This window comes from Chiloscyllium plagiosum, unplaced genomic scaffold (assembly GCF_037043375.1).
Source record: "Chiloscyllium plagiosum isolate Xiang-an unplaced genomic scaffold, Cpla_swu_hap1 HiC_scaffold_28, whole genome shotgun sequence".
NCBI lineage: Eukaryota > Metazoa > Chordata > Chondrichthyes > Orectolobiformes > Hemiscylliidae > Chiloscyllium > Chiloscyllium plagiosum.
Genome location: NW_028270166.1, coordinates 13,278,520 through 13,302,002, shown reverse-complemented (window position 1 = coordinate 13,302,002; position 23,483 = coordinate 13,278,520). Strand labels below are relative to the sequence as shown.

Sequence of the window (23,483 nt, the reverse complement as noted above, 5' to 3'; positions counted from 1 at the left end):
CTAATCATCAGAACCTGTGAGGCATTGTCTTGACTGATCCAAGTTTTGCCAATGAATGAACAGAAAATGCTGACAATAGGTGTGTGGGTTTGAAGGTGGGTAGAGTTCCAGAGTCAAGAACAGGGCAGATTTCAAACAGTATGCATCAATGTTAAAGGAACTCTGGGCTAATGATGGCCTTCAGTAACTAATCTGCTCATACAGCTATATCAAACAAACTATATCAGTTGAAACCTTTACATAGAAGCTCATATTTCATAATTGTATTTAATCTGATGAGATTTCAACATAACTGAATGCAAGTAATATCTGTTGCCATGTAATCTCAATTATATGTTCCACTCCACTTCAGAATCTCCAACATGTCCTACTAACAATTAACAGGAGTCCAACCAGAAAAATCAGGATGGCACTGTTAAATTGAGACCCATGAGTCTCAGAAATATAGAACACATTCAAATTTTTTTTAAAGTTGAGGATATACAACAATATACTCTAATGCTGAATTGATGAGCACACATGTGTGGTGGAGTAGGACCCAATTTTAATGTTGTGATGTCATACGTTTTTTGTAAATGTATATTTGATGGTTCCAGCAGATTGGTAAACTGTTAAATCTGACACTCCTGTTCAAGAAGGAAGGCAGAAAGCAGGAAACTATTGTCCAGTTAGTCTAACATGGGCTGTCAGGAAAATGCAACAGTTCATTAAAGAACTGTTTAGAAAAGTTTTATGTTTAGAAAAGTTTGATGCAATCAAACAGTTTTGTGAAAAGGCAACTGTGTTTGACAAGTATGCTAGAGTTCTTTGAGCATATAACAAGCAGAGTTGAGAAAGAAGAGCCAGGAGATGTCATGTTTTTGGATTTTCAGAAGGCATTCAATAAGGTACCACATAAAAGGTTATTGCACAAGATAGGATGTCAGAACTGGTGGTTACATATGAGCATGGATTAAGGATTGATCAACACAAAAGGGAGGGTCTGGCGAAATGTAATTAGTGGAGTGTCATAAGGATTATTGAGTCATAGAGGCCAGGCTCCAGGAAATAAGTCATTGGCTGTAAAGCACTTTGCAATGTCTTTACAAAAGCATTTTGCATAGTCCCGTAATGGTGACATTATATAAGAGACAACTTAAATTTCTTTTCTTTCCCCATATAACCTGAAACACCCAAAGGAATTTTTTTGTTTTGCAATTTCTGATCACTATGACAGCATCATGAAAATACATTTCACCATTAAGAATAATTATTATGGCTTTAACACTCAAGTCTCCTCTCCTGTTTGACATAAGGTTAATTCCATTCTTTATTTTCTTTTCACATTATCCACTCTACTGAAATGATAACTGATCATTGTAATAACGAAAAAAAAATTTGAAGGTAAAATTGAGGACTGAAGTTCCTCAATACATAAAATCAAATATCCCTGCAAATGAGTAGTATCACAGTTGACAAACTTCTGGTTTTGTGTCAGTATCCCAATTTGGATAGATAAGCCTTTCCTAGTTTCACAACGGATTATTTTAAAGAGCCCTGATAAACCTTGGTCATATAATCTCAAGAACTGCATCTTTAAACTCTTACTTGTCTTTTCCTCTCCCTATCTTGAAAACTGTTTAGGAAGATGGTTTTAAAATGCTTGCAGTCCACTCAATTTCTAAACCTCCAACCCTGGTACTCAATAAGATATCTCCTAATCTAACTAGTTTATTTATTGGTCTTCTCCTTACTATTGCCATTTGTAGAAAATCTCCAATGGTATTTTACATTAAAAAGAGTTATAGGAATGCAAACAATAACAAAAATTTTAAGAAATTGATCAAAAGTTTTTTTCAAAGCAGTAATGAGTTTTACACAGGTCCTGCATAGAGTGGAATTGTCTTTTAATATGTAGAATGGGGCAGGAGGAGAATGCCAACATTCTGAATTCATACATTCCATAAAATGTTCATGCAAAAACTCACTAAATGAAGGTAAACAATATTCAGCAAGTGTGAAATTTGGTGATACATCTTGCAAGCACTGAAAATATTACGTTCAAGTGGCATTAAATTACATTCCAATATAAAATCCACCTATCATATCAAATCAAATGCAATTTATGGTCAACTCAGAATGCAAGCTCGTGATACTTTCATAACACGTTATCCCTTAAGTGGTCTAGGCTTCGGTATGAATTGTAAAACCAGAAAACTTGGTTTTCATAAAATTTCTTTACCAAGGATAAAAAAAGTTGGGTGCAGCTTGAATTTTAAGCTTGCAGGACCAGATCAGCTAATGTGATGTGGCAAAGTCCAAATATTTTCATTAAAGTGCCTGCTCAATGGAATTTGTAAGCAGCCCATAGAAAGAGCTGAGTGAACAGGTTTCTTGCAACCAACATGACAATATCACAACCGTTATGTTAACTATATTGTTACTAGGTTTACCAGTCTCAGTCTAACTTGCAGCCTTAGTGAGAATCTATGTCAAACTTAGTATTTAGCACCGTATGGAAGACAGAACTGGGGATTTGAAAGTTTCTCAAATGCAACAGTGCTTCATTTTTAATTAAGTTTTAGGATACTCTTAACGACATGTCAACTGTTAACATGAACATATGAAAGCTAACTCACCAGTCCAGATTTAGACCAACAAAACTGGGCAAGTGTCTCCAAGTGTGATTTTTACTGATACCATACTCTCGTATTATACTGTGCATGTAGTCAGAATAGCAATTTGAAAATATCTTCATTAATCACTCTTAGGGGAATATTGATCTTGCACCACAAAGTTGGTTACCATTCAAAACCAAAATCAACAAAATGCATAAATTCTTTATGTTTGAGAAAAGGATACAACAAGGCTATCAAATTTAACTGAGCTTGGCAAAATTTTAAGTCCTTGCAAAATGAATGGCTTCTCTCTCTTTAAAAAAACTTAAGGCTCAAACCTTTACGTGCTGAGACTTAAGCAGATAATAGACTTCCCCAAATGGGTTATTTACATGCTCTGAACTCCTAGGTTACTGTACACCATTGGTTTCAATATTTTATAAGAAACATTTAAATTCTTGCTATCAAAAATGATATTACTTTGCACAAAAAAATATGGGTTTCATCCAATCTTATATACACACGCATTTCAAGAATGAAAGCTTCAGCTAGTGGATTCCTCCTTTTTCAGGAGCTTCTGTTTCAGTTTCATCTCTTTTTCAATCTCCTTGTTAAAATGTTCAACTTCCCTGCAAAACATTGTAAAGGTTATAAGTTAACTTTAATTTGAAATTCTCCACTTGAAACATTTTTGGCATGTAAATGCCATCATCACCATCAGTCTTGGCATTTTGGTGTTTTTGTCACAGTAAAAAGAAAACAGATTGAGTAAAGGGAACAAATCAGATCGTGAGTTTGAATCATCCTGTATTGCTAATACCACTATTACCAAGCAAGAATACTTCATCCAAAGTTATACAACTCAACTCTGAGAATTCTTAAATTCAACTACTGTCTACATGCCAATTGACAATAGACATTCTCTGTACATCTAACCCCACTCACAGTTCAAGTTTAGAAATTTTTATTTGACTGCAATTTTTAAAGTTCTTCTGCCAACATCCAGGGTATTGTGATATTTTATTTTAGCTATGGCTATTAGTATGAAGGGGTCTGTATGTGTCTGTGTTCGTGTGTGCATGTTTAAGAGGTGATACATCTTTATAAGTCTATCAAAGTGCTAGGGTGACCATTGCTGCCTCAGAGTACACAACCCCAATATTTCACCTCACCACTCCATTTGGGGATACCTGATTTAATGGGTAATGATAGGGTCCCTATATAATATAGGAGGACTGAACCACAGACTTTTAGTTTGCCCAAATATGAGAATCGACATCAGATTACAGGAATCAAGCAGCAGCCATGCAGTTAAGGAAAATTCTTCGGTCCAGATGATCACATTATGTGACCTTTGATACTGAATCAATGAAGTCAGCTGGCAATGTATGCACGTGTAGATAAAGAACTCATTTTGTACAAACAGGCATCTGAGAGAAGATAAAATTCCATCAACCCATTAAGCGATTTTAGTTTTCTGGCCAACTTATTGAATAGTTTTTACACAAACGCAATGTCAAAGGTCTTTGATTCAAATCTTCGTTTGCATCATGGTTTGCAATTCAGCAGGAATAATTTCAGCATTTGATGCTATTGTTCCATTTTAAACATCAGCTATCCCCACTTATTATTCATTTAAATGGTAATTCAATGTTGGTAGCCCTAAAGATTTTTCATAGTAACTCATGTATTAAAATTCAAAATATGTTTGGATAACATACATAATTCTCACCTTTCACTGTGAAGTGGGCCCTTCATATATTTTTCTTCGGCTTTCTTGATGCTCATTTGTTCAACTTCAGCAATTGCACAAATAATAGCCTACATTGAAAACGAAAGGAAAGTTGCTTTAGCTGTATGAAATATAGTGCAAGAAGGCAACCAACAACAATACCAAAAGCATGATAGGATTTATAAATAAACCGACGACTTTCATTTGGAATCCATGTGGAGTAAGCAAAAGCTGGAGAGATTTGCTCAGGATGAAGGTATGGCTGTGAACACAAGTTTTGATGAACATCTGATTAAACACAAGCAGACAGGGAGAAAACAGTGAACATCAACAAGGTGACAGAGACAAATGGAAGTTCTTAGCGGTAGTAGTGTGGTGGTAAAGTCACTAGGCTAGCAATCCAGAATCCAGGCCAATATTCTGGGGACATGGCTCATATTCCACCATGACAGAGGGTGAAATCTGAATTCTATAAAATCTTCAATAAAAAGGATTACCTAATGTAATACGTAACTACTGTTGATTGTCCTAGGTACCCATGTGTTTCACTGATATCCTTTAGGGAAGGAAATCTGTTGTCCTTACTTACTCTAATCTACATGTAAACCCAGTTGAGTGTGATACTGGAAAAGCACAGCAGGTGAGGCAGCATCCAAGCAGCAGGCAAATCAACGTTTTGGGCATAAGCCCTTCATCAGGAATGAAGCTTGTGGGCCAGGGAGCTGAGAGATAAGTGGGGGGTGGAGGTGGGGGAAGAAGGTAGTTGAAAATGCGCTGGGTAGATGAAGGTGGGGGAGAAGGTGATAGGTTGGAGAGGAGGATGGAGCAGACAGATGGGAAAGTTGATGGATAGATCAAGGGGACGGTGATGGGAAACGTAATGGACAGGTCAAGAGGGCTATGATGAAAAGCTTTTGCCCAAAACGTCGATTCTCCTGCTCCTCGGATGCTGCCTGACCCGCTGTACTTTTCCAGCAACACACTCTCGACTCTGATCTCCAGCATCTGCAGTCCTCACTTTCTCCTCATATAATCCCACATCCACGGCAATATAACTGACTCAAATGCTCTTTGGACAATTAGGAACGGAATAGAAGTGCTGCCCAGTCAGCAAAACATATATCCTGTGAGCAAAGGACTGGAAGTGAATCAGTGGCAGTTTTTTAAAAACAGTAAAGCAGGTGCAAAATATTACTCAGATTTTCAGCATCTGCAACAGAAACAGCTGGAAATACTCAGGATATCTAGTAGCATCTTTGGAAAGAGAAAGAGTGTTGATCTTTCAGGGTTGATGTTTTGCATGGATTATAATGACTTTTTAAAAGTGGTAACCACACGTTGGCCATTTGCTATACCTGGCAGTTCATCCCTTTTGAAGAAGGTTTTATCATGCATTATAGTTCTTGTTTGTATGAATGTCCCTTTAAGAGGTGTGCTCACTGGTTTGTTCAGATTTGTTTGAGCTTTCACAGGTCTCACAGTTGCAGAATAAGAATTTCCCTGTTGGGTTGCAGCAAACATCCAGTTTGAATGTTCTTAGTTCTGACTGGAGCCTTGTAACTGCTCGGTATAGAAACGTTTCTAAAGCTTTAAAAGGAAGAATGTGCAGGATTACTGGGAGAAATTAGGGGATTGACACTAGGTGAATTGCTCCTTCAGAGAGCCAATAGAGATAATGGGCTGAATAGCCTCTTCTATACTGCAATCATTCTGCTAGCTTTCATCAAAACTGGTCTGAAGCAGATGCTGACATTTTAACTTGACTCTTCCTTCTGCCAAAACTATCGGACTAAAGGTTTCCCGCATTTTAAAATTTTATTTCCAATTTCCAGCATCTGCAGTATTTTAGCTTCTATACTTAAGCTTCAGTTTGGGGTGGGAGGGATGCTCAAAAGAGGGGGAACTACATTAGTCATGTGATTGTGTAGATAACATTAAACTGTGCTGCCAAAGTCAACCATTTTGTACTCACTATCCAAAGGCGTTCTCAAGGTCCCAATATAAACATTATGTCAAAGAGCTGTTTCAACCCTGTTCGTGTCTTTTGTTTACAGGTACAATGATTAAAAACAAACTTGGCTCACTGAAATGCTGCAGTGACAGTCCTGGACAGTCCAGGCACCTTCGCTAAATGACTGACTTCCCGCCCTCTCTCTCTCCCCAGAAATGTGTACGGTGGGTGGGGATGGACGGCAGAGCGGGGTTGGGGCAGGGTGGGAGTGAATGGGGTTGGGGTGGGAAGTGTTGGGGGTGTGGGGTGGGAACAGATGGGGTTGGGGGTGTAAGGGGGTTGGTGCGGGGAGGGGGCGGACAGGGGGACAGGGTGCTTTTGCCTAGTCTCCTGAACGGGGAGCAGACTTCACAGAAAACGGAGCCCAAAGGAAATCAATTAACCGAATAATGAATTATCCAAATGAAATAGTGCCTGCCCATCTCATTCGGATAATCGAGGTTCCTCTGTACTAAGAAAACGAAATTAGAGGTGATCAAGCTTTCATCAGCAAATTCTACATATTCTACATCTACAGTGTTTGCAAGTTCACACATTGTTGATAAGTTACTGGAATAAAAATTGAATGAAACCACTGTGCTGTTTTTGTTTTCTGTTCTACATTTAGGGTGTACTGAGGTCATTAAAGATGCATATGTAATTGTACGACCCTTTTCTCTCTGTGATTTTCTATCAACACTTCCATTTCACAAGAGCCATCAACTCAACTTGCCTATGGCATGTTACATTGCAAGATTTTTGATCCTCAATGTTTTGTAAAGTGCATCAGCCAAGGTTGAGGAATTAGATTTTTTTCTTTCAGAAAAAGGTTTTCAACCAAACACTTGAATTGGTACATCTTTCTCTGGATAAACGCCAATATTAAAATGAAAATTAAAAGAATGGAGCACTAACAACTTTTCATTCCTCCCCAACTCAAAAGCAAAAGAAGGGATTCAATCTATTCAAGCTGCTTTCTCCACTTGATTAGCTCATTGTGTTCTGCACCTCAACTCCATTTAACTGCCTTTCTTCTACATACCTCAATGATAAACAAAAATCTATTGATCTGTCTTCAAAATTTAATAGACTCACTAATTGACAAGTTAGTGAGTCAGTACCCTAGATTTCCATTAGAACTTTAATATGTACATGCTTTTTGTGATTTGACACCAAAATGTCTTAACTCTAATTTTAAAATTATGCCCACTTCTTTTGGATTCCAACAAAATAAATAGTTTATCTGCATCTATCCTATTGAATCCTCTTGTAGTAATAGTTACAATTAGATTCCCCTTCTAACTTTTGAAATACAAGCCAAGCTTAAGCAACCTGACTTCATGTTTCAACTCAAAGTCTTGGTACCATTCTGGTGAAGCACTGATACCAGGTGCAGAGCCCAACTGTATTAGGTTAAGTCTGCTGAGACGCAAAACTCACTTTTCATTTTCTAGTCCCAGTGAACTAGTACTTTACCAGGCACAGGGAAATGTAATTAGTCTATACATTAATTTTACATATTGCAACTTGTCCATCACGTGAAAATAGAAGCCTATTCCTCTACATATTCCATTACCACTCACCTCTGGCAAAAGGACATCCAGGATAAACCTTGATCTCTCATAGTCTTCTAAGAGTTTTGTGCTCACACTCATTTCACAGACAGCTTTTAAGTAGTTAACTACTTGGTCCAGCTGCCAGTCATCTTCAAGGTATGTATCAATGACACTTGAGTTGCGGGTAAGGGTTTTAAACTCCTCTAGCCACCTGGATGGCTTCTGTCCCTTAATTACAGCCTGAAGATGCTTCTCTGCACCCTTTGCCTTGACAATGAATTGTACAAGTTTCTCATTAGCTCTGTCTCTGGCAGCTTTCTTCCTATCGGGAAGCAGTTTTTTGGTAGGATGTTGTTTGGATGGTGTGGTCTCAACTTCAGAATCAGAATGTCCTCCGTCCACTTGATTTGCAATGGAACTGTATGGAAAGGTCATTAATGAGGGATCTTGTCCAAAAGATTTTCGCACTGGGATACCTGCACAGGAACAAAGAGAATTGAAATTGGATAATTACAAACAAGAAGGTCTCACTAAAATCTCTTAACCTTTTCATTGATGATTAAAGACCATTTTAAGCCTCCCTTTCAAAACTGATTGTCCAACCTCCTCCTAATTGCTACGACTCTGTAGAAAATGCTATTTGGGACTACAGCCCCTAATTTAAACATATGCAAAAAACAATATTTTCATTCTTTGTCTGATTCAATTATTATTCACCTTGCAGCTGATATCACGTCACACTGGACTGTTTTTCACTGTTTAGAAGTCTAGAAACAGGTAGTGAATGAGTGGCTATAAAAAAAAACTTAGCCCAACAGAAAAAGGGTCGATGCTGGCACCCATATCAAGGTTGGGATACTTATATTTCCAACTGCAGCTGAAAGCAAAAGATTCAAGTGTCATCATTGGCTGAATTCTACAGTTCAAACAAACATAAGCCCCTTGAAATTTAGAGGTTACAGTTTGTATCTGTGAAGGCCAGAATAAAAACAAATGTACTTTATTTTCTTTTACTCATTCATGGGATGTGGGTTTTACTGACTAGGCCAGCAGTTATTATCTATCCAATTCCCAAAGAAATGGCAAACTAGCTTCCTGAAACACTTCAGTCGCTGCTGTGCAGGTACATCTAGAATACTATCAAGCAGGGAATTCGAGGATTTTGACTTCACAACAGAGAAGGAATAGTAATTTAGCTCCAAGTTAGGATGGTGACAGACTTGCGAGGGGAACCAGAGAATTCCTAATCTCTGACTTGATCAACACAGTATGTTCAAAACTGATCCAGTTCCAGTCAACAGTAACCTCCAGGATGTTGATCAGAGGAATCCATCTTTGCTAAAGCCATTGATTGCACAGAAGCAATGGTAAAATCTCTCCTGTTGAAGATGGCCAGTGCCTCATACTTTAAGTGGCAAATAGTATTAATGCCATACATCAGTTCAATCTTGTATGTTGTCTAAGTCCTTTTGTATTTGGTCATGGCTATATTAATACCTAAAGAGACTGATGGTACTGAACACATCATCAAACATTCCAATTTCTGATCTTACGGAAGATGGTAGTTCATTGATGAACTAATTGAAGGTGATCATGGAGCAGGTGGGAGGTGAACATGGGCCTCTGTTTTAGAGGTGGGTTTGGTATGACTCCAACCAGTGGGGAGATTCTCCTGAATTCCAATGAGGCCAACTCTATTTATTTCCTTAATGCCACACTCCATGAAATGCCACCTTGATGTTAAGGCAGTCCCTCTCACTTCACCTTGACTTGAGGCATTTGGTCAAGGTTTGCACCACGGCTGCAATTAAATCAGATTGAGTGGGCTCAGCATGAGAGGAACCCAAACCAAGCACGCGAACAAGTTATTAATAAGAAAATGCCACACGATAGCGCTGTTGATACTACCTTCCATCACTTTTATAATCATTAAAATGTAGGCAGATATGGTGGCAATTGACAGGATTGGATTTGTCCTGCGTTGTACAGACAGGTCATACTGGAGTAAGCGTCTATGTTGCCACGTAGATGCCAGGGTTGTTTGTAGCTGTATTGAAATAGCTTGGCTCAAGGCGCAGCTATGTCTGGAGCAAAGACCTTCACTACTATTGCTGGAATATTGTCAGTGTCTGCCGTCTTTGCAGTAACCAGTGACTTCAACTATTTCTTGATATCATTTGGCTGAAGGCTGGCAAATTATGCTAAGACCTCTGGAGAAAACAGTGGCTCATTGGCTACGTGGAACTTCTGGATGACATTGCTTCGAAAATACTATAGCCTGATCTTTTGCATGATGTGTGAACACTCTTTTTATTGAAGTTAGGGTCATTTGTGGGGCCTCTTTTCCAGGGAACTGTTTAATCGTCCACCCAGCGTTTATAATTTTATATAGCAAGACCACAGAGCTTAGATCTGATTTGCTGATTGTTGGACTACCTAGGTCTATTGCATTTTGCTGACTCTGTTTGTCATCCAGTGTTATGGTTTTACCAGGCTAATACTTAACTGAATTAAAATACCACCACTGTAAGATGATTAAGAATTGTTGAAAACGTTTCTAAATAGCCAATGATCAAAAAAGCAGATACTAAAATGGATTCTCAGACAGAATTATACTGGATTCAACTTTATCATAAGTGATCCTTTGGAAGGTTATATAATCAAATACAACAATTTGTTCTGCAAAGCAGAACTCCAATCAGCAAAGTTTTGGAAATGTTCAGTCTGGAAAATATTTGTGCTCTTTTTGTATTAATCTACCATTCTCATTATCAAAATAAATACTTCAATTGCTTGATCAAAATGTTAAAATATTTTACTTTAATTATAAAATGTGCCTCTCTTAGAAGATGGATTTAGTGAGGACATAATTGTACCAAATACAAATGATGGATGTACTTCCTCAGGGGGCACTCTACAACCAAGAAACTCAACTCAGGTTTTTTGTGGGGTGTGGGGCAATTATTCAATGCTTTCCTGGCTGGTTTCTCAACTTCCACTCCCTTGCAAACTTACACAGTCATGTAAAACTCGACTGTCCATATCCTAACAGACTCCAAAACCTATTCACCTAACACGCCCTGTTCCCCAAGTTTTCAAATTCTTACCATGCATCCCATCAGCATGGTCTCATTGCTCCTGAAATCTTCTCCAGTCCCACAATCCTCTGCAGTGTTCACCTAGATTCTGGCCTTTTGTCTATTTCTTTACCCCATCATTGGTGGCCATGTCCTCATCTGTCTGGAACTTTATTCAGAATCCTCCCTTTTCTTCTTTGAGAGGCTCCTTAAACTCCTTTTCTTTTTTCAAATCTGCCCTCATATCTCTACCTTTAAGCAGGAATCAAATCTTCTTAAATTCTGTGAAGCACCTAGAGATGTTTTTCTACTAAAGGCATGTTGTAAATATAAGTTAGATTTTCTTTTCTTCTCAACAATGCTCCAGTTAATTGCAGAATCTGATCACTGACCTGGCGCATATCAGCTAACTTAGTAGAAACATTTGGATTATAACTGATATTTTCTTGTTCTGCCTGATCAGGAATGGTGACCTTGTGTGTGTCTCGCTTGGAAAAGAAAATTCTCGGAACATTTCATACTTGAAGCAAAAGTACACCAAAAACCAAAATACCTTGGCTTGTTTTGGGACATTAATTCTTTATTAGTATCAAGCAAAAACAAAAACGCCTTCCTTTCTGGAACTTCAGTTCAACTCAGTTCATTTAGCAGTAGAATGTTAAACTCAAAATTCGATCAGCTAAAACAATGCATTCAAAAATAATAGCAAATAGAAAAATGATAATCTTAAAATCAACACTACTTACTAAGTTCAGCTGTACAATACTCAACAAAGGAACCAGTGAAGGATCCACAGCCTGCCAAGATATTTCAATACAGTTAGTTCAAAAGACAAATTTTATACAGATGTATCAAGTAATTTAAATGAGCAAATTGTCACAGAACTTAGAAAAATGTTTCTAGTGATGTGTTTTTTTTATTGATCCTGAGGGGACCGGTTACAGACATGAGTGCCATGTTGCTGTGGACACAGTAGAAGATTTTCCTTTTCTCCTATAATGATTTGCAAATGCAAAAGCCGTTTCAAGATGATTACTTGCATATTTGCAGAATATAGACTAAAAGCGTGCTCTATATTGTGGAAAACTATGATAAACAAGCACAGGCTATGTTTGCAAGGTTTGGAAAAGGGGAGTCACACAGTTGGTCCTTTTTCCTAAAAGCTGGTCCTTTCTCAAGGATACGGTGTCCTTGATTTTTTTCCCCCAGAAGGGTCATAAACCAGGCCAGGGTCCGATCAGACTGGTTTAGTACAGAGATGAAAAGGATTTTGAGAAGCCTTTTGTTTATATGTAAACAAAAGGCCAAAGATTTCAGGCCAAAGTGGTCATGTTTTAGAAGTGACCTGTAGAATGAAAGGGGAGTGGTCAGCTCTCTAGCTGAACAGTTCAGTCCAGAACTAGTTGGGGGTTCAACAGTGAGCTGTGTGGAAACTCTCTCCTTCTGCCCTTGTAACTTCAACCTGTAAGCATATGTTCCATTTTTTATACTGCTTTTCAAGAGGGTTTGCTTATTGGGACTGTTGTGTATATTCGGAACAGCATATTTAAGTCTAGTTTGGACAGACTGAGTTCTGTAGGGGTTCTTTATTCTGTTCCTTGTGTTTCATTATGTAATTTTGCAAATAAATTTTTGACTGTTTTAAAACCTGGTAGTCAACCTCGCTAACTTAATCCGGATAATTTTCACTGTTTACTTACCGAAACAAATTGCAAATTTATGGTCTGGGCTGCCTGCTTAATCATGTTTTGAGTGGTCTGGCTTAGTCCATAACAGGGGGCAAGTTAATAAAGCAACAGCAACATTGGAAAAAGTTTGTTTTAAAATGCCTTGTGCTCTTTTCAAAAGGATTTAACTTGATAGAACTTGCCTCTTCTGATTCGATAATCATCGATTAGAGCCACACACCAATCAACGGAAGTCTTATAAATATACCGTGCTGCAGCCTGCATAATAAAGGATTGAACAATTGTAAGGATCTTCTAAATATTAAGATCAAAGATTGACAGATTTATAAATTGAATAGATGCCTGTTTAATAGATTATAATAGCACATTAAGAGCTTGTGCTTTGAAATTTCATTGTTAGAGAAATTGTTAGCACTCCCAGATTCAATATCTACTAAACTTGGTTTTAGAAATTAAACAGAAAAAAAAGAGGCAGCTGAGTGATCTACAATACTTTTGCTTCCGTCCTTACATTTTTCTATCCAGCCTAGCAACAAAGATAAAAATCATGTTTTTGTGCCAATTTGTTAAACTGTTTGTCTGAGGACCATACATCTCAACAGGGATGCATGTCAACAAAACTTGGTACATAGATAAAGGTAAAGCCCAAGATAGAACTGATTAATTTTGCTGAAGGTATGGATGCAGATTGTGCATTATTGAAAGGATCTGTTATAATTAGGAGATAGCGTGAATTGAACGTGTTTTAAAAATTGTGTTGTGGGTTGTTTGATTTAAACATTTGATTGTTTTGAATGCTGCGGATGGTCTCAAATAGTATGGTGGTATTTGTTACAGATACCAGAATCTGAGCAGAACTTGCAAGTTTATTGGAAAAAGATTGGCTTGAAGTCACATCAGCACGATGGAAGCTCTTAATTAAAAAAAAATAGAATTTTTTTCAGCTTAATGGTCACAGTGCATTAAAAGATAGTGTCACTAAGAGCTGTGAATTTATAAAAATGTTGTGATGACACACTGTGGTGAAAATATATGCTTCACTCACTGCCTTCTTCTATTTTTAGAATTGCTCTTCAGGACTTATTTAATTTCCTATTAAATACTGTAACTGACTGTTCTTCAGTAGCTGTTTATATTCTAATGTCCCTTTGTATGAAAATAAAACTGACTCCAACTTGTTCCTGAGGATTTATGGCCATGACAGATTCACTGATCAATGCAAATTATATATGTTCAACGTGATCCAAATCTGTGAAAACTAATTGTACCCCAAGACATAACAAAGTTTGTGACTGCTGCACCATTATCTTTCATTGAATGATTGTAGTTTGTAAATTTGGCATATGATGCCTTAAGTCCAGAATCCCAGAAGCTGCTGACTCATGTTGGGACAAACCTCATGAGCACTGGCCAATTTCATGTGAACTCAAGTGAGCATACTGGAGTGATCGTACTGCTGAACACAATTCTGCTTACTCTTCTGCCAAAGCATGTGTGCTAATGTAGCTATGAAATAACAGCGAAAAGCAAGACCATTGTTTTGTTTTATTGATACCTTCTTACCATTCCCCAAATAAAAAGAATGAGGGATTATATTGTAACTGTTAACTTTATACCAACAGCTATCATGCATAGAGATCATGATCATGGCAATTAAGTCATCCATCAGGGTAGCTTTAAACAGCAGTTTTAAACCTTGCTTCAATTAATCTATATGGCTGTGAACAAACAGATTTGTAAACTTACTGTTAACTGATGACGGTTTTCACAATCAAATGGTTTCAGGGTCCTTACAGACACTGTAAAGCTGCAGTATTCAAAAACAAGTATGATTGGTTAATGTATTGAAACATTACAGGGTATTCATCACCACGTTAGGTTTAAAAGGGAATATGCTGAAATGCATGCTACTTAGCGTCATAGCGATGTACAGCACGGAAACAGACCCTTCGGTCAACTCGTCCATGCCGACCAGATATCCCAATCTAACCGAGTCCCACCTATCAGCACCTGGCCCATACACCTCCAAACCCTTCCTATTCATATACCCATCCAGATGCCTTTCAAATGTTGCAATTGTATTAGCCCCCACTTCCTCTGGTAGCTTATTCCATACATGTACCACTCTCTCACTCTAAACCTATGCCCTCTAGTTCTGGACTCTCCCATCCCAGGGAAGAGACTTGGTCTATTTATCCTATCCATGCCCGTTATGATTGTATAGACCTCTATAAGGTCACTCCTCAGACTCCGATGCTCTATGATAATTCACAAAAGATCTCTTTGGCATGGGAAATAACTAAGAGATTTTAACCTGGAATGAATAGTAGCTAAATGAATCTTTTTAAATGGTATACGCAGCTATATTCTGTTTGATTCAGATACATCAAAGCAAAAGTCTAGTTTCTTCAGTGTTACACCAGCAGGGAAAGACAATGCAATGTGTACACATGATCTCTACTTAGGATGGCACCATAGGATGCCCCATATCAACACAAAGCCAAAGTCTAAGTCAATGTTGGGGAAAGAGTAGGTTGCAGTGTGGTGGATATTAAATAAAAGGTTGGACAGCCACAACAAAGTCATACAAAACTGTATTCAAGGGTTAATGTAAAGTACATCAATAAAATCAAAAACTGAGTTACGAATTTAATGCTCAATCCCATTAAAAAGGTGTGGCACACTGTTTAAACAGAAATATCTGAGCTATTGAAACCTACTACAATGAAGTTATTTAACAACAACTGTTTGAAAGGAGTCTCACTTACCCTTTCTTGTTCTTTTCTACATCTATTATATTTTCATCGACAAACAGTATGCTGGCCTTTTTGATCCTGGGCTTTACACTTCTTACCTGTTGAAAGCAGGGATGCATACTAATAAAAGTTGATATATCCAAACTTGACTGGCAAAGCTGCACTGTTCTATCTCTTGACCAAAATGTATCCCTAAGTTACAACGTTTGTCCAGTCATTATCACATTGCTATTTATTGGAACTTGCTATGTGCAAACTGACTGCTGTGCATCCAATATCACTTCTTAAGTGCAACCTCAAGTACTGAAATTGGTTGTAAAGCATTTTGGGATGCGTTTGTGAAACATGACATAAATGCAAGTTTTTTTCTTTAGAAATGAGTGTATGAAAATTGTCATAGTTCAAATTTACAAAATTAAGTAAATATAACTTGTACTTCTGTCCCCTTTCTCACTTACCACTGCTGGCCAATATGGGTACTTCTGGAATTTACACCAAACTAGCATCCCTTCAGTTACTGACCATTGCTCTGCAAAAATAAAACAAATAACAAAATCTAGTTACTCCTGATTACTGGCAGTACAATTCAATTTTTCATTTCACAACAGCTTTTCAATTAACTTTTTAAACAAATAAAGCTTTTTAATTCAGGTTTGATTTTTCTTTCAAATCTCAAGGCAGATTGGAAATATTCTGAATCAAAATGTTGGTATGCTTTGCCAAAATAATTTTAATAGGCCATTCTTCAATAAATGAGTCTTAAAAAATTGTTAGTGGATGAATGGATAGGAGGGCCACATAGCTGAACTAATCTCATCTGATTTTATGTATGTTACTAATAATGATCAAGAAAATGGCAATTCAAATGCACTGACGTATAAAGTTCTTGTTTTCGATTTTTTTTAAAAAAGATTGCACCCTCATGGGTGAGTTGGAGAAAGAAGAAAAATAAAAATCAGGATTGGAAAAAATTCAGGTTACAACAGTCAAAACAAACTTGTTTTACCAAATGGTTTAACTTGACCAAGAGAAGAAATGATTCTTCTGTAGCATTTCACATACGATTCTTTTGTCCTTGGAACAATATTAAAGCCTTGTGCAAGATAATGCAATTATGTAAGACAATATAAAGACTCTCTCAACTGTGGCAAGTAACTCACCTCCTGACTTCAAGCCTCTTTACATATGAGGCACAAATCAGGAGTGAGACTCTCATTCTTCTGGAGGAGTGTAGTTCCTGCAATGTTCAAAAGGCCAACACGACATAGGGTAAAGCAGCTTGAATGATTGGTACTGCATCTATCAACTTCCTCCACCATCAATGCATAGGGCAACTGTGTACAGTACAACCTTAATTATCCAAACATTGATTATCTGAAAAAAAATCAAGGTCCCTGTGTTATTCGAACATTCGATTATCCGAGCAAAATACTCTGTCCTTGTTTGGATAATAGAGGTTGCCCTGTTTACCACCTACAAGATGTATCACAGCAACTGTGCAAGACTTCTTCAGCAGCATCTTTCAAATCCATGACCTCTGCCACAGAAAAGGTCATGAGAAACACAGTATCAGGAATACAACCACTTGCAATTTTCCCTCCAAGCCACACAGTTCGGATTTGGAACTGCATAATTTCTTAACTGTCACTGGGACAAAAGCCTGGAACTGATTTCCCAGCAGCTTTGTGGGTATGCATATTCAACAAGGCAGATCCCCAGTTTGTCAAAAGTAATCATGGATGGATGACATACCCAGATCCCAGTACTAATACCATACCCAGATCCCAGTACTAATACCATACCCAGAATAATGAAAAAACTTAGTTGATGTTATAAGACTATACTTCTGATAAATTTCAATGAAGGAATTAATCATTTTGAGAAATCTAATATCTATTAGCAATCCTTCCACTGTATTACAGGGTTGACAAAGCATTTGATCATTTAGAACAGCAAATCCAGTTTATTATCGATATCTCACCATAGTGCTCGGAAATTGAAATAGATTGGATAAAGAAAGAAGAATGTAACCCATTTCCACTCTCAGTTGCCTGCGAAAGAGGTCTATATCACTAAGACCACTTCGTAGTTTTTAGAAAAAAAAATTAAAATTCAAACAACTAACTGGGACCATCATTCTTCTGTAGATTAGATTACTTAGTGTTGAAACAGGCCCTTTGGCCCAACATGTCCACACCGACCCGCCGAAGTGCAACCCACCCAGACCCATTCCCCTACATTTACCCCTTCACCTAACACTACGGGCAATTTTAGCATGGCCAATTCACCTAACCTGCACATTTTTTTTTGCATTGTAGGAGGAAACCTGAGCACCCGGAGGAAACCCACGCAGACACTGGGAGAATGTGCAAACTCCACACAGAGTCACCTGAGGCTGGAATTGAATCCGGGTCTCTGGCACTGTGAGGCAGCAGTGCTAACCACTGTGCAACCGTGCCGCCCATTTTTCTGTACTTTTCTCATTTTTGGTTTGGAATTGCAAGCTGAAGGAGAGAGTTAAACTTAGATTTTGAGCAGCAGTATGTTGTGAAAAAAATGGGCAGAACAAAAACTGATATATGTTTGTGGGAACTGGGCTGCAAAGTAATTGCAAGTTGATTATTGGGTTTTAAGAACACTGCAAATGTTTCAGAACTTGAGATGCATGATGCATAAGAACTTGCAGCTGCTCAAATGTTAAAAGGATCAGTTAAAAGGAAGGTCAGCCAATCAAACAACAAGAATACTAAAACAAAAACAGAAACTGTAGTTTGAAAAGGTACATGCTGGGTTTTAATCAGAAAACAATCTGACTGTAAAAGCCGCTGGATGGAGTTTTGGTTGCTGTCTAGTTATCTTCCAATTACTGAACTATTGAAAAGTTTGTGAAAAGAACCCCAGTCTGCAAGACTCAAGTAAAAATCTTCAGCAGCCTGCAGAAGTTGTTTATATCAATGTCAGAATTCAAGCAAGATATACAGTCCCTAGTGTCTGTGAGCAACTAATTTCCAAGGATTGTACGAACATTTAGCAACCATTGCTCAAAACACCTAAAGTTAACTGGCCAACTGCAACTAATGTTTTCCCCCAATTTCTGTCTTAATTGTGTCTGTGGTGAGAGGCTGTAGTTAAGATTAAAGAAGATTGGGTGTAAATCATAAACATTAATTAGATTACATTGTTACCTTGTCAGTTAGCTTTGCTTAACTTAAGTTAATTATTAATAATAAATTGAAAATATATGTTTAAACTACAAGATGGGTGTCTGAACTTTTATTAGGTAAAAACAATGACTGCAGATGCTGGAAACCAGAATCTAGATTAGAGTGGTGCTGGAAAAGCACATCAGCTCAGGCAGCATCCGAGGAGCAGGCAAATCGACGTTTCGGGCAAAAGTCCTTCATTTCCTGATGAAGGGCTTTTACCCGAAACATCGATTTTACTACTCCTCCGATGCTGCCTGAACTGCTCTGCTTTTCCAGCACTACTCCAATCTAAACTCTGAACTTTTATTCACAAAGTCTTGTTAGGAACAACTGGGCAATTGAGGGCCAATGAATATTTTAATTTCATTGTGCTGCAACCCACTGTTAGCAAGTCTGATTTGGTCCGGCTTGCTATCTCTGTGCTATAACAAATGGAAAAGGTTTAAAAGACTGGTGTAAATGTCTCATTTCTGATCAGTACTGGCATATTTTAAATAGAAAGCTTTGATTAGTACTATGTTGTTTATTTATTTTCTAGAAGAAGTATTCTTAACATGTTGGAGCTAACCCAGCTAAGAAAATTATTAAAAATACATTCCCATAAATTTCTTAGAACACACATATGACATTTTAAAAGTCCTGTAAGGCTACATTTATCCGGTTTAGTGCTGCTAGCTGTTAATGTGAGTCTTGCTTAACTGCTTACAAGGTAAATAGGTAGATATATTCAAGACTGGTGATCAGGAAATCAATCCTTTTCTGAACTGAATTTTCTTGATCACAAATCTTCAATAATCTGGCAAGTTTTATTTGGTATTGTTAATGAGTGCATAAGATCCAGAAGGGAAGCCAGCTGTAAATGAGTGAATGCAAAAATAGCTGCTTTATACATTGAAGAAAAACAACACGTATTTTAAGAACCTGAAGACAGATTAGAGAATATGTTTTATCCATCAATAACCAAATTTACTCTTGACCAGTGAAGATACAATATATTATTGAATGGTTATTTAATTCTACTAATCTATGAATATTTAGAAACAGTACTGCAACATTTGCACCCACCAAAGTTGTACACAAACTTCACATCTCCACTGTCATCTGTCACCCAATTTTCTTTGCTGTCAACAATGTCCAAAGTGTGGAAGACACTGGTTCTCTACTTTTGCTCCTGAACAGAGGCCAATGGAATACATTTACAGCGACAACAAGAGCACAATGTCCATGGGACATAGTTGCAAGTCTTGGTCTAAAATCGCACTCTCCTTAAAGTAACTAAGCCAAACTTTCACCCACTGGACACAAACATTAGGGGATGATCTGACTTGAACTTTGGTAATGAATCGATAGGGCACAAAGAAAAACACATTTTGTCAAGTCAATGAGACAAACTCAATCAGTACCAAGCTATCCAGGACAGAAGTTACTAAGTATTTATTTCTATAAAGGATGGTGATAGTGTGAAACTTTCTTCTGTAAAAGATGATAAATAAATTAATAATTTTAAATTCAAGCTGAGATTTTTGCTACCAGAGTATTCAGGAATATGGAATCATACCACGAGAGGAGTCAAAACAGAGATCTGCAGTATTTTCATAGAATGTTGGAACAGGCAGAATTGTCTACTTCTACTGTTGTACTCTCAGTTTAATGCAAACATAAGAGCATTATATCACAGTGAAGTCTCTATCACTTCTTTAAGTAAAAGGCTGCTGCTGCAGCAAAAGAAGGTGGAATCTACAGTGCTGGCAGCCTCAGGCTGTGTTGCATAGTCACTGCTTGGAGTTGTTTCACTACATATAGAAAGGACATAAAACATCACATTTAAAAAACTTTAGACTGGCAATATCCATTAAGAGACACCACCATTTCACATAAAGGGTCAACATTCAGCAGTTTTAACTGTACATAGGTCAATTCTGTTCAAACAGCTCTATATGCAACACTGCTTTGAACCTGACAGATCTTGGAAAAAGGATGACTAGACAGAGGAGAAATTACATATCATAAATGTGCACTAGAAGATTAGAAATTAAGGGTCTTACCTTGGTGCAGCAGTATACTTGGAAGATTTTCATCTTCATCGTCATTCTCTTCATCCTCCTCCCCATTATCTGTGCGCTTGCTTGTTGAAAGGGAATCTATTGAACTGAACTCTACTGACAAAGAGGATGAGTGTAATCCTGCATAAGTACAGATATTTACATCACCAGTGATGGACCACAGGTTCAAAAGAAAAGGCCTTTAGGCCATCAAGCCTGGCCTCTTATTTGAACCTGAATACAATTACACTTGTCTAGCTGGTTCAACTGGAAAGCACATTCTGCATTTGAGCAAAACTTCAGAATATTCATGGACAGAATATTTTGTCAAGGACATACGTATACCAGTTGGGATTATTTTTCGGTCAACATCAAGGTGGATTTGGAGTTGGAAGTGAGTCTGAGACAAATAATGAGAGCGGAGAGCTAGAACAAAAAGAGTTGTTATCTCTGGTTTGTTACCCATGCCACGTGATAGCGAGTCAAGGAATAGAGAGAGACATCAGCTGAACATGTGGCTGCAAGGATGGTGCAGGAGGGAGGGTTTCAGGTACTTGGATAATTGGGGCTCATTCTGGGGAAGGTGGGACCTGTACTAACAGGACGGTCTTCTCGAACTAGAGGGGCAGTAATATCCTGGGTGGGAAATTTGCTGATGCTATTCAGGTGGGTTTAAACTAGCTCAGCAGGGGGATGGGAACCGGAGTTGTAGTTCCAGTGCACAGGAGGATGAAAATAGGGAGGACAGGGAACAGGATTTCAGGGTAACAGGAATGTGCTGGCAGACAGTGAAGTGGTTTGAAATGTGTCTACTTCAACGCCAGAAGTATCCGAAATAAGGTAGGTGAGCTTGCAGCACGGATAGGTACATGGGACTTCGATGTTGTGGCCATTTCGGAGACATGGATAGAACAGGGTGAGGAATAGATGTTGCAGGTCCAAGGTTTAGATCTTTCATTAAGAAGAGGCAAGTCTGTAAACGAGGGGGAGGTGTGGACTTGTTAGTCAAGGATAGTATAACGATGGCTGAAAGAACTTTTGACGAGGATTCGTCTACTGAGGTAGTGTGGGCTGAGGTTTGAAACAGGAGAGGAGAGGTCACACTGCTTGGAGTTTCTTTTGTAGGCCTCTGCAGAGTTCCAAGGAGGTGGAAGTGAGGATTAACAAAATCATTTTGGGTAGGAGTGAAAGGAACCAGGTGGTCATTATGGGGGACTGTAACTTCTCCAACATTGACTAGAAATGCTATAACTCAAGTACGTTGGATGGATCAGTTTTTGTCCAATGTGTACAGGAGGGTTTCCTGACAGTATGTCGAAGGGCTGACAAGAGGGAGGCCACTCTGGATCTGGTGCTTGGTAATGAACCAGGCCAGGTGTTTGATTTAGTTGTAGATGAGCACTTTGGAGAGAGAGTGACCATAATTCAGTTATGTTTAGTTTAGCGATGGAAAGGGATAGGTACATGCCACAGGTCAAGAGTTATCGATGGGGCAAGGGCAATTATAATGCGATTAGGATGCACAGAATCGGGTAGCAATATGCAGACAATAGAAATGTGGAGCTGGTTTAAGGAACAGATATTGCGTGTCCTTGATAGGTATGTCCCTGTCAGGCAGGCAGGAAGTGATAAGGTAAGGGAACCGTGGTTTACTATAGAAATTGCATCTCTTGTTAAGTGGAAGGAGGAAGCTTGTGTTGATGAGAAGACTGTTCAGGTGAGGCGATGGAGATTTACATATCAGCTAGGAAGGATTTTAAAGAGAGAGTAAAGAAGAGCAAAGAGAGGACACGAGCAGTCTTCAGCAGATAGAATAAAGGAGAATCCTAAAGCTTTCTATAGGTATGTGAGGGATAAAAAGATGACTGGGTAGGAATAGGGCCAAAGACAAAAGTGGGAAGTTGAGTGTGGACCCTGTGGAGATTGGAGAGGTGCTAAACAAACATTTCTCATCGATTTTCACTCAGGAAAAGGAGCATATTGGAGAGGAGAAGGAGATATGAGATATTAGACTAGAAAAGATAGAGGTTAGTTATGAACAGGTGTTATCAATTCTAGAAGGAGTGAAAGCAGACAAGTCCATTGGGCCTGATGGAATTTATCAGAGGATTCTCTGGGAAGCTAGGGAGGAGATAACAGAGCCTTTGGCTTTGATATTGGAGTTGTCATTGTCTACAGGTTCAGTACCAGAGGACTGGAGGATTACAAATGTTGTGCCCGTGTTCAAGAAGGGCTGTAGAGATAACCCAGGTAATTATGGACCAGTGAGCCTTATTTCTGTTGTAGGAAAGGTTTTGTAAAGGATTATAAGAGATATGATTTATAATCATCTAGCAAGCAACAATTTGATTCCTGATAGTCAACATGGTTTCATCAAGGGCAGATCGTGCCTCACAAATGAGTTTTTTGAGAAGGTGACCACGCATGTAGATGAGGGTAGGGCAATTGACGTGGTATATATAGACTTCAGTAAAGCCTTTGATAAGGTTCCACATGGTAGGCTGTTGGAGAAAATGCATAGGCATGGGATTGAGGGTGATTTAGCAGTTTGGATTAGAAACTAGCTTTCTGAAAGAAGGCAGAGAGTGATGGTTGATGGAAAATATTCAGCCTGGAGTCCAGTTACTAGTGATGTGCCACAAGGATCTGTTTTGGGACCACTGCTATTTGTCATTTTTATAAATGACTTAGACACAGGCATAGGTGGATGGATTAGTAAATTCGCAGATAACACTAAAGTCGTTGGCATAGTGGACAGTTTGGAAGAATGTACCAGGTTGCAGGGGGACTTGGATAAACTGCAGAATTGGGCTGCGAGATGGCAAATGGAGTTCAATGC

General features: G+C 38.3%; 1 protein-coding gene across 6 annotated transcripts in view; it reads right to left on the bottom strand.

Annotated features, from left to right (window-relative positions):
* Positions 1-1,284: 1,284 nt before the first annotated feature.
* Positions 1,285-23,483, bottom strand: part of LOC122565401 (PWWP domain-containing DNA repair factor 3A-like) — a 57,222-nt gene continuing 35,023 nt past the window's right edge. For 3 of the 6 annotated variants that reach the window (XM_043721346.2, XM_043721347.2, XM_043721351.2), the window contains 9 exons: positions 20,648-20,785; positions 15,855-15,925; positions 15,409-15,494; positions 14,387-14,447; positions 12,823-12,898; positions 11,699-11,749; positions 7,903-8,351; positions 4,330-4,418; positions 1,285-3,226 (listed from right to left, as the gene is read on the bottom strand). In XM_043721346.2, the coding sequence (XP_043577281.2) occupies positions 3,142-3,226; positions 4,330-4,418; positions 7,903-8,351; positions 11,699-11,749; positions 12,823-12,898; positions 14,387-14,447; positions 15,409-15,494; positions 15,855-15,925; positions 20,648-20,785 (1,106 nt within the window). In that variant the 3' untranslated portion in view covers positions 1,285-3,141. The remainder of the gene's footprint in view (positions 3,227-4,329; positions 4,419-7,902; positions 8,352-11,698; positions 11,750-12,822; positions 12,899-14,386; positions 14,448-15,408; positions 15,495-15,854; positions 15,926-20,647; positions 20,786-23,483) is intronic. The other 3 variants (XM_043721348.2, XM_043721349.2, XM_043721350.2) reach the window with 3 other exon arrangements.